General features: G+C 45.0%; 1 protein-coding gene across 2 annotated transcripts in view; it reads left to right on the forward strand.

Annotated features, from left to right (window-relative positions):
- LOC135100818 (protein abrupt-like) overlaps nt 1-12491 on the forward strand; it is a 122118-nt gene that overhangs the window by 86908 nt on the left and 22719 nt on the right. For both annotated transcript variants that reach the window (XM_064004184.1, XM_064004183.1), the window contains exon 2: nt 9445-9862. In XM_064004184.1, the coding sequence (XP_063860254.1) occupies nt 9513-9862 (350 nt within the window). In that variant the 5' untranslated portion in view covers nt 9445-9512. The remainder of the gene's footprint in view (nt 1-9444; nt 9863-12491) is intronic.

Here is a 12491-nt window from a genome sequence, read left to right on the forward strand (position 1 = left end):
TGCAGCTGGTGACTGGCCTGTGTGAGGGATGCACTGGCCAGCCGCCCACTACACCGAGCCCCTCGACTGCCAATGACAGTATGACACTTGTTACTTCATATGAGCAGTGCCAGACTACCGAACAAAAATAACTACAAACATTTATAAGTTTGAAGTATTCGATCAATCCTTTGGCTGTCAATTGTGCCTTTTAAAATTACTCTGTAACTTGTATAAGTTTTTCTTTTTTTTTTTTTTTTTTCCATGGGTGAGGAAGAGCCACAGCAGCCAAAAGTCAAGCAGGAAATGCTTGAATGGCGCCAAGACTCTCCTGCTGGCGGTGGCGGCTGCGGTGGCGTGTTTCATCGACATTCAAAACATTATCAGTATTAACTTGCTTGTTTATATACGAGCATCATACATATGTTTTAAATGGAATTATGTCAAAGCGTTGAATCCAAAAGTTGAAGCGGTAAACACATGCTCGCCCTCTCACAGTAAATAAATAAATGAACGAATGAATGAATTAATAAATAAATAAATAAGTAAATGAATCTGTACATTATATATACATCACTTTCCTGAATCTTTTATTAAAATTCCGAGAGTGGGCAAGAGGCCTCCCCATTCCCCTCGTCTCCGCCGCGTACGGTGAATACAACAAAAACATATATACATAAATTACATACAGCGCCATCGAGAGGTCGCCGCCCCAGGCCTAGGAATGTGACGCACCACAGGCAGAGCACCACTGCCCGCCGGGTGACCAAGGGCGCGGCCACCAACACTCCCGAGACGCGCCTGCTGTTTGTGATGCGAGGGAAAGATGAAACAGACATGAAACGATTCGTCTCTATCTTGCGCACGATATGTTGTTCTCGGTAATGATGATGATGATGATGATGATGATGATGATGATGATGATGATGGTTGGCGGTGATGATCGTGGTGACTATTTGTTGCTAGTGGTAGCGATCATAGTCGTCGTCCTCATCATTACAGTCGTGGTACTAGATATATATAATGCAAAGACGAGGAGGAGGAGGAGGAGGAGGAGGAGGAGGAGGAGGAGGAGACAAGAATAAGAAAGAAATCACAGCTAAAGCTCGTCAAATGCTCCCCTTTCTTTTCTCCTTCCCTCCTTCTTTCTCTGTCTCCTTCCCTCCCTTCCTCCCTCCCTCCCCTCCCTCCGGCAAGTCACCGAGGCACTGCACAGCATCAATTACACCCTTGTGAAGAGCGTCGCGTCGCGGGGTCACGTTCGGCACGCGTTCACCTTGCGCAGTGCGTTCTCCCGACCCTAATTAGGCGAGGCATAATAGCCGGGGACCGACTTACTGCCCCTGACTACACTTGCGACATGACGAGCGCCGCGCGACATGCAACTGTAATTTTTCGTGATAACGCCACCAATAAAACAAGTCGGAATAACTCATAATGGACATAATTCCCGACTTTGTGCCCGGTACACAAACACAACACAAACGGATCCCGCTGGCCTGTAAATCTTTCCAGAATCCAGTTTTGAGTTAATTGACTTTTTTGAAAGGCTTAGGAGGGAGGGAGGGAGGGTAGGAGGAAAGGAGAGAGAGAGAGAGAGAGAGAGAGAGAGAGAGAGAGAGAGAGAGAGAGAGAGAGAGAGAGAGAGAGAGAGAGAGAGAGAGAGAGAGAGAGAAGCACAGACAACAACAAAACAAGTATGAAAGAGAGGGGAAAAAAAAGTATGAAAAACACCCCTGTCGACACACCAGTTTATAATTCAGATCAACTCCTCCCCCTCCTCCTCTTCCTCTTCTTGTTCCTCCTCCTCCTCCTCCACCTCCCCTTCTTCTTTCTCCTCCGTGAAGTAATAAGTTCTGCATAAGTATGACCGAGGGCCTCCCCACACACACACACACACACACACACACACACACACACACACACACACACACACACACACACACACACACAGGTATCATGGACAAGGCAACAAGAGGGCAAAAAGGAAGCTAAGTCAGCAAGGTGTAGCGTCATTGCAATTCGTCTCCGCCGCATCAGTGTCTTATCGAGACGGACAAATAATCCATTATTGATCGCTGCGTGATTGAATTTGTCCCGGGTAATTGTGTGCTGGTCATGCAACAGCCTCCTCGGGGAAGACACGGCCAAGGAGGGGGCGGCGGGGGCGGCGGGGGCAGCGAGGGTGGTGGTAGTGACTGTCTCTTCGCCCTCCCTCTCTCTCTTTCAGTCTCTCTTGCCGCTACTGACGAAGGTACGGTTGCCTAAATAATAATGTCAAGGCGTCTCACTGATTCTTAGGCAACTTGGGGTAAATCTACAAAATCAGTGGGTGCTCATTACTCGTAGAATCCTCTTTCCTTCCCCGTCAGTTCCTCCTGCAGTTACTGACGAAGGTACAAATCACTTATCTTGGCTACATTTGATTATACTAGTACTATCCCTCTCCCTTCCTTCTTGCTACTACTGACGAAAACCAAGAAATAACTTCATGTCACTCCCTTTCTTCGCCTCGCCCTGACGCTGCTTGACCTTGCTATAATTGATCATACGAGTAATGTCCCTCTGCCTCCCTTCTGCCACTACTGACGAAGAATGCCCCAGAGATCACTCCATGTCACACTCTTTCTTTGCCTCACCATGACGCCGCTCGACTTAACCATACTAGATTATACGTGCAGTTCCTATCCCGTCCTAATTCCTCCCTTCCATGAACCACCACTGACGAAGAAGGACCAGGAAATCCCTCCATGTCACTTCCTTTCCTCACCTCACCCTGACGCCGCTGTATTGCACGTCGCCGTAAGCCAGAGCCATCAAGCTCAACCAAGCCGAGCGACCCGAAGCTAAACGTGGCATCAAAATAGCAAATTAGCCCCGTCTAGACCAAACAAGTTAACGGTGAATATCATATCCCAAACCTAATTATGGCCTGGGTAGCACGAGCGGGTAGGGAGGGGAGGGGGTAAGGGGGTGATAAAGGGAGATTCTGGGGGAAGGGAGCTAAAAGAGGGGGAAGGGGACGGGGGTTTAAGGGATGGAAGGGGTGTGAGGTAGCAGGAAGGAGGGGAAGGGTGTTATTGGGAGGGAAGAGGGGAGTTAAGGTGGGGGAAAGAGGGAGAGGGGATGAGGGAGGCTCTGATTGGTCAAGAAAACAACTCAGGAGACTCGAGTATTAAAAAAACACGGTCATTAAGTACCGCTAACGCGCGCGCGCGCGCGCACACACACACACACACACACACACACACACACACACACACACACACACACACACACACACACACACACACTGAGTGCTATATGTCTGCTAGATGATGCGACTTCTAACCTCCACACACACACACACACACACACACACACACACACACACACACACACACACACACACACACACACACACACACACACACACACACACACACACACACACACACACACACACACACACCGCAAGTCAAGTCCACGTTAGCCTTAGTCTTATTGATCATGAACGTTTAATGTTGAAAGAAAAAAAAAACAGAGATAGGAGTCCGGGGGAGAATGGAGAGTCGGTGCGGGGAGGAGGGGAGAAGGTAGGAGGCTGTAGAAAAGCTAAGGGGGAGGATGGGGAAGGAAGGGGAGAAGAGGGGAAGGGAGAGGAGGAGAGGAGGTCTTCCCTGAGCCTTTTAATTCCGGGCGCGACCCAAAGACCTCCTCGACGAACCAACCATGATGACTCAGCTCCCTTCCTCCTCCTCCTCCTCCTCCTCGAACCATCCAGACCTCCAAAGACGCTCTTTTTAAAGGTTTAGGCACACAGGTGGGGATGCGTAGAAGGGAGAGAAGGATAGGGATGAGAGCTAGATGGAGAAGACAGGGGAGAGAAGGATGGGGATGAGGGGTGGACGGGGAAGACTGAGCAGGAAGAGAGGGATGGGGACGAGGGCTGGATGGGGAGGCGACGAGAGGAAGGGCTGAGCAGGGAGGATCAGGAGAGGTAGTAAGGGATTGGTCTCCTTACGGCCCGTCTTCAAGGGCTGAGAATAGAGCCAATCAGCGCTCATTATCCTGGGCTGTGTTGGCCATAGTTGTGATTAAGCGAGACCCGCACACACGCCTGCACACGCACACGCACACACAAACTCACGCACACGCACAAAGGGACATATACGCATTAACAAAGACCTCTTATGAATGACATTTTTTTTTTTTACTATTGTGCTTTATTATATTTCCTGGAGTCGATACCTGTCCATTGCGTTGGTGTGCATTAATGTAATACGGAGAGAAATACACGAGAGAAAAAAGAAACGATCACATCCCGGAATAACTTTTTGATAGCGCCACTGAATTATATAAATAACGCCAATGAAAAGAAAATACACGTTTAAACAATATGAAAAAACGAGAGAGAGAGAGAGAGAGAGAGAGAGAGAGAGAGAGAGAGAGAGAGAGAGAGAGAGAGAGAGAGAGAGAGAGAGAGAGCACTGCCATGATTTTCTTCCCAACAAGACTGAAGATGGGAAAGGATTAGAAACAGGAGGAGGAGGAGGAGGAGGAAGAGATCATTACCACCACCACCACCACCACCACCACCACCAGTAGAAAGAGGAGAATAATGATAAAAACAGAAAGTACAAAATGAAGAGGACAACGATAATGTGATCCTGAAATAGTAGAAGTTGGTCCTCCTTACATAAAGTGATTGATTTCTTCTGGTTGGGCAGCAGTTGTTATTTCGTGGCGGACTTACAAGAAGCGAAACAGGTTGCGTAAGAGTGAACGTATTATGAGAACCTTGGTGGTGGTGGTGGTGGTGGTGGTGGTGGTGGTGGCGTATTGACTAAAACCTCTTGTCATTGTATTCTCTTTATTTTCTCGACAAAAGCAATTCAGTTGTAACACAGAAGAGATATGACTGACACCTCTTTATCCACCCTCTTCCTCTTCTTCTTTCTCCTTCTTCTTCTTCCTCCTTCCTTTCATCAAATACTTCTTCTTTTTTTTCCCTTTTCTAATATTACTCCAAAGTGTACGTCCCTCCTTCTCTCCCTTCCTCCACTCCTCACCTTTGACTTCTCTCTCTCTCTCTCTCTCTCTCTCTCTCTCTCTCTCTCTCTCTCTCTCTCTCTCTCTCTCTCTCTCTCTCTCTCTCTCTCTCTCTCTCTCTCTCTCTCTCTCTCTCTCTCTCTCTCTCTCTCTCTCTCTCTCCTCACCAAACTTCCGCTATATCATTTCATTCCTCTCCCCACCACTCCTCTCCCCCTCCCCTGTAATTTCTCCCTACACTTCCCTTCTCCCTGCCAATGTAACTGCTCCCTTTCCCTCTTTCCCCCTCTACTATTTAGCCTCCCTTCCCTTTCTACCCCCTCTATTCACTATGCTATTCCCCCAGTCCCTCCTCTGTTTGTTTCCCCCTTTCCTCTTCCCCCTTTTCCCCTCACCCACTATGTTGCCCCTTCACTTCCTCAATGTTTCCTGTTCGCTATCCTTTACTGTCCCCTACATCACCCTTCCCTTCCCTTCCCTTTTCTACACTGAGAATAAATGATGATCACGTTAATGATAGAAATAATTATCAGTTGAATCAAACAACATATAAAAAGAGAGTTTCATAATAAAGCATTAACTTGTTTTTGTTTTTTTGTTTTGTTTTTTTTCTTACGTTTTTATCCCTCGACTTTTTTTTCTGTTTTCATGTTTCACTTTTATCAATTTCTTCCATTTTTGCGTTTTTTTTTTTGTTTTGGTCTTATTTATTTATTTTTTTCTCTTGCGTTTCCCGTTTTCTCTTCTTTTTTTCTTTCTTCTTCATTTTACGCTTTATTTTCTGTTGCTATTGTTTTTGTTTTGTTTTTTTCTCCTTTACTCTTTTTCCTGTTATTTTTTTTTATTTACCGTCTCCCTTTTATCCATTTATTTCCTATTTTTTTCTGTGTCCCTGTTACTATTTTCCCTTTTTGTCTCATATTTATTCCTTTTCCTCTCCCTTCAATCTACTTTTCTAACCTGCATTCTCTCTCTCTCTCTCTCTCACACACACACATACACACACACTTTTTTTTCTTTTTTTTTTTAATGCGTCTCCCTTCGATGCGGACTTCCTTCATCTTCATTTGGGTGTGAAAGAGAAAACAACTCCGCCATAAATAACGTGTTAAAGATTGCGTTATGATCAAATACAGAGGCGCAAGTTTATGGTATCGCTCCCGTGGTGTTTAATTAATACCACGTTTTAAGCTTATAACTACACTGAAATTACTCTGTGTGTGTGTGTGTGTGTGTGTGTGTGTGTGTGTGTGTGTGTGTGTGTGTGTGTGTGTGTGTGTGTGTGTGTGTGTGTGTGTGTGTGTGTGTGTGTGTGTGTGTGTGTGTTTTTGTGTGTGGATGGTTAGTTATCCACTCTCTCCTTTCGCCGCCTAAAAATTAATATGGTCGGGAGAAGCTGTGAAATGAATGCGTTGAAAAGTTGCGGGGAAAATGGACGCAGCGTGAAACTGAAAATAAAGAAATGAAGAAGTGATAAAAAACGAAACAAAAAAAAATGAAGAAAAAATAACAATAGCGTAGAAGTTTCAAACACGAATCGGTGAATGAAAAAAAAAAAATGAAATAAAATAAAACAAAAAAGGGGAAAAAATAATTGCCAAATGAGAAAGTTTGGGAAAAAAAATTAATTTGTGAATGCAAAGATGAGCGTTAAAAAAAAAAAAAAAAAAAAAAAACTGCATTAGACATGTAAAAGAAAAGTTTGAAAAAAATCAACTTGGATAAAGGAAAAACCTACAAAATAACAAACTAACGTAACAAAAAAACAAAACACAGAACACAATGTTACCAAAAAAACAAATAAATAAAACTACAAAAATCAACGAGTGAAAACAATACATGGAGTAACTGAACAATAAGAGAAGAGGAAATAATAACACAATATAAGCAAAAAAAATTAGGCAAAAATGAATATGTAAGGAAGCTGCAGAATAAAGTCGTTAGTGCCTCCAGGCCGACAATATTAAAAGAGAGAAAGTGAATGTAAGAGAGAGAGAGAGAGAGAGAGAGAGAGAGAGAGAGAGAGAGAGAGAGAGAGAGAGAGAGAGAGAGAGAGAGAGAGAGAGAGAGAGAGAGAGAGACTGTACTCTGTAATGAATGATGTTTAAAAATAACTAAGGAAAGAGAGGAAGAGGGAAGAAAGGAAGACGTGAAGGAAGGAAGGAAGGAAGAAAGGAACGAACGAACGAATGAACGAACGAACCAACGAACGAACGAAAGAAAGAAAGAAGAAAGGTAACAGGAACAAGTAGCTGCATAGTAACTCGTGGGAACCCGCAGTACGTTTTTCAATCAAGCGCCAGTTGTAAAATGCAGTGCAGTTATGAGTACTCAGTCCGGTTTGTGGGAACTCGTCTGGCGGCTGGTGAAGTGACGGGTGCGAGGTGACGCCCAGGTACTAAAGGTGGTGGTGGTGGTGGTGGTGGTGGTGGTGGTGGTAGTGGTAGTGGTGGTGGTGGTGACAGAACACAAGCAATCACTGTACCTTGTAACTCTGCAGTGAGGCATTTCGTGATATATTAATGCAAAAAGTGAGAGGAAGCAAAATAAATAAATAAATAAGTAAATAAATAAATAAATAAATAAATGAATAAACAAATAAAACCGGAGATCGGGAAAAAGGCAAGGGTGGTTATGACATATTACAAATACAACTAACAAACAAATATGACAAAAACTGTGATTCCATGTCTGAATGTAATGTTACTTTAAAGTCGATTTTATGTATGAGATAAACGTGACATGAACACTGTATATACGAGTACACTGACTAATGAGTGTACAGGATGTATTATCTTGAATGAAAATGACTGCCTCTCTCTCTCTCTCTCTCTCTCTCTCTCTCTCTCTCTCTCTCTCTCTCTCTCTCTCTCTCTCTCTCTCTCTCTCTCTCTCTCTCTCTCTCTCTCTCTCTCTCTCTCTCTCTCTCTCTGGAGTGAATCTGAACTTCTCAGTAAGGCACGAGTAAGTTCATGACTGCCGCGTTATTCCCCACGACCCAGCCAGCCAGCGCAATGGGGATCCCTGCTTGCCTTCAGGTTTTCCCCGGGATGTCTCTTATGGACTGACAACTCCTTCACCACTGCTGCACTATGCCTTGGTTCACTAATTCCGCCACAGTAATTCCGGCACCTAAGCACGCGGCACGGTAACACTGTAACACCGCCACTGACTGATGCCCTCACTGGTTGACTGGACTACAAATCCCCGTTTGGTTTTGAAATGCACAACAAATTAACCTTGCAGTTCTACCAAAAAACCTTAACTCGATCATCCACAAATAGAAAATAATTAGGAATTTTACGATTAAATGAGTTTCGGTTGGAATAAAGTAAATTCCCAGCAGGTTTTCAAACAAGACGGGAATACGTAGATCAATCAGAGAGTGAAAGCATCAGTGATTGGCAGCGGCACTGAAGCTGACCTGAGCCCTGAGCCCTCCATGAACCCTCCACCAGCGTCACCTTGAAGGCATTACTCAATCCTTAATCTTTATCCTCAGTCTGTGCTTTACTGCATGACTGGAGGAGGAGGAGGAGGAGGAGGAGGAGGAGGAGGAGGAAGGGAATGGTGTGGATGGAGGAAATGGGTTAATGACTGAACGATGGTAAAGCTGCGCGGGAGAAGATAATGAGATGACAATGTAGAGAGAGAGAGAGAGAGAGAGAGAGAGGAGAGAGAGAGAGGAGAGAGAGAGAGAGAGAGAGAGAGAGAGAGAGAGAGACCCCCTACACACACACGCACACAAATCACGAAATAACCTACAACTCTACCCCCTTCTCTCTCTCTCTCTCTCTCTCTCTCTCTCTCTCTCTCTCTCTCTCTCTCTCTCTCTCTGCCGCTCACACTGGCCTCCGTAACTTCACTAATTGTCCGTCAGGGGTGATGGACGGTAATCTGGGTTGTTAGTTTTTACGGGTACGGTTACGGCGGCGGCACTGTCAATCACTCGCCTGAAATAGAGAGTCGTGTTGAAGGTGTTACGAGGTGGCGGGTGTCCATAACTCACGCCGGGGCCAACTGCTGGGGGTGCGGGGCAGGGGCGAGGGAGAAGGGGTGAAAAAAAGGGTGGGTAGGGGGTGCATGGAGGGCGGGATCTACTCAATGACTGACACCGTAAAGCCGCAGTAAATGGTCGGCATACTGATTCACGATGTGCTTTTCAGAGTCGTTGTTCTCTCTCTCTCTCTCTCTCTCTCTCTCTCTCTCTCTCTCTCTCTCTCTCTCTCTCTCTCTCTCTCTCTCTCTCTCTCTCTAAGTGGTTGGAATCATGTTGCCAGTGCTTAAGGGTTATAACTAATATATATATATGCATCTCTCTCTCTCTCTCTCTCTCTCTCTCTCTCTCTCTCTCTCTCTCTCTCTCTCTCTCTCTCTCTCTCTCTCTCTCTCTCTCTCTCTCTCAAAGGTCTAATGTTTGCGTCTCTCTTGCAGCATGGTGGGTGACGGGCGGGTGGGGTGGTAAGGACAACAAGGAGCTTCGGCAGGCCAGCCACGTCAGGATGGGGAGCAGCAGCATTGAGCAGCAGCACCAGCAGCATCAGCACTATCAACAGCAGCAGCAACAGCAGCAACAACAACAGCAACAGCAGCAACAGCAACAGCAACAACAGCAACTACACAACTACCAGCAGCAGCAGCAGCAACAACAACAGCAGGCATCACAGCATCTTCTTCATCAGCAGCAACAGCATCATCATCATCATCAGCAGCAGCAGCATCAGCAACAGCAGCAACATCAACAGCAGCAGCAGCACCAGCAGAATCAGCAGCAGCAACAGCAAGATGACAAGAAGCAGACATATAACCTGTGCTGGAACGAATTCCCCAGTAACCTGCTGTCTTTTTTCAAGTAAGTGAGCAGAGCGTGAGATGAACAGGTGGAACAGGAGGGGAAGAGAAGAAGGGAAAGAAAAAAATGGGAAGCGGAGATAAAAGGAGATGGAGGGGAAAGGAGATGAAGATTTCCCTGTTCACTTGTCCCTCCTCCTCCTCCTCCTCCTCCTCCTCCTCCTCCTTTTTCAATTATCTAACTTCCTCCTTCTTCCTCTCCTATTCCCCTCCTTAGGTATATAATTAGTGTCTTTTTATCTTTAATACAATGGCTTTCCTTTCCTCCTCTCCCAATTTCCATTTTCTTTTCCTTTTTCTTTCCCGGTACATTTCCTCCACCTTCCCAGTATCTCCTCTGTCCTTCCTTCCCCAGTACCCCTCAACCCTTCTACCTCCCCAGTATCTCCACAGTCTCTTCATGCTAGAATTTCCGCTTGCTCTTCCGTCTCCCCAGTACCTTCTCTTCTCTATCCGTCTCTTCATCCTCCCCAGTACCCTCTCCTTCCCTTCCCCTCCCTCTACTTCCTTCCCAGTACCTCCTATTCCCCTTTCTTCATCTCCCACTACTTTCTTCCTTCCCTCTCTCACTCTCCAGTACAGCCCCTTCACGGTTTTCCACTGCAATAGCCCTTCTTCCTCTTCTACAATCCAAGTATTTCTCCTTCCTCTCTTTCGCCCCATTATCTCCCCCTCCCTTCTTCCTGTCCAGCCTCTCCCCTTCCGTGTCATCCCCACACTTCCTTCCCTGTAGCATTCTTCCATCTCCCCCCTCCCATTTATCTTTTCCTCTGCAGTAGCTTCTCTTTCTCCGTCCCACTGGCTGCCCTTTCCAGTACCTCCTCTTTCCCTTCTTCCTGTCCAGTGTCCAGCCTCTCCCCTCCTCTGCCATCTCCACACTTCCTTCCCTGCCAGCCTTCTTCCTTCTCCCCCACCCTGTCATGAAAACTAACAATTTAAATATGTATAGGAAGATCGTAATTTATTCATTCAGTGCACGACGATTTAATAACATGATAACTCAAGTTGCAAGTCACATTAAACTTATTCAATCGCCAACAAAAAAAGCTTATATTGTTTGATTTATGCAGACAAGAATATAGAGAGTAAGTCCTTGTGGAGAATATATTGGCAACTTTCATTGTCATTTACCGTCTTTTTTTTTTCTTTTAGACAAATTTTAATGATAAGAAAACGAAAGAGTTTGATATTTTATAGAATCTCAAAATAAAAGCCAATGTATGGACTGTATAGATAAAACTGATTAATGAAAAGGAAAGTTGCGTCCGCTTCTTTCGTCTCTCTCTCTCTCTCTCTCTCTCTCTCTCTCTCTCTCTCTCTCTCTCTCTCTCTCTCTCTCTCTCTCTCTCTCTCTCTCTCTCTCTCTCTCTCTTGTTAGTGAGAGGAAATTCCTGTGAGACGGCAAAGAGTGATTTCAAATTCATTCCCAAGCTTGTTTTACGCAGAGCAAACACGTGTTAGTTCACACACACACACACACACACACACACACACACACACACACACACATATATATTTACACACGCGCGCTAAATAAATAACTAAATAACTAAATAAATAAATAAATAAATAAATAAATAAACAAAAACAAAAATACAGCTTGAGACACGGAATAAAAAAAAAAAAAAAACAGACACCGGAGCATAAAACCAAGTCCAGTCTCCAAATCGTTTCCTTCCACTCGTCTCTTTGCCAATAACAGTAATCGCGCTGGACCACTCGAGCCATTAATATTTACAAACATTTGTCCGGTCCGTGCACGCCCCCCGCCACACACCACACACACACACACACACACACACACACACACACACACACACACACAAACACACACACACACACACACACACACACACACACACACACACACACACACATACATAGACAGACACACGGCTATTAGACCTTCAAGACACTGATTACCTTCATGTTTAAGAAATAGCGTGTTTCCTTGTACGTAATATGCCTCGACAGGTGTGTATAGTGAGGGAGGGGACAGGTGGGTCAGCACGGCCTTTCTGTGGCATACCTGCGTCCCTCTGCAGTCCATGTCATTCTTACCTGTAATACGAAATTAAAAATGTAAATACTAGTAAAGTTAACTTGGCCTTATGCTGAAAAAAAACTCATCATTAATGTTTAATGTCTTACTGCATTGTTCCTTTGTTATGAGAGATCTCAGAGAACGCCAATCAATGCTGCCTTGTTCGAAATGCGATTCCCGTTTATGATGTTACTGGACTTTTAAAACAATAAGCATGAACTAGAACAATATTAACAGCAGCACCTAATAATTTCTTAGGACTTAATACGTGAGTCAGTCTAACCTGTGATATATTTGATAAGAACAAAGTGTCTTAACTTGTCAGCAGCAGGTACCACTTGACAAGTAATACAATTTCAATTTGTAATGTATTATACTACAGACCCGGAGGCTATGGTTGTTTTGAATTTAGTGTAGAGAATGTTTGAGAATGTGTGTGTGTGTGTGTGTGTGTGTGTGTGTGTGTGTGTGTGTGTGTGTGTGTGTGTGTGTGTGTGTGTGTGTGTGTGTGTGTGTGTGTGTGTGTGTGTGTGTGTGTGTGTGTGTGTGTGTGTGTGTGTGTGTGTGTGTGTGTGTGTGTGTGTGT

This window comes from Scylla paramamosain, chromosome 5, assembly GCF_035594125.1.
Source record: "Scylla paramamosain isolate STU-SP2022 chromosome 5, ASM3559412v1, whole genome shotgun sequence".
NCBI lineage: Eukaryota > Metazoa > Arthropoda > Malacostraca > Decapoda > Portunidae > Scylla > Scylla paramamosain.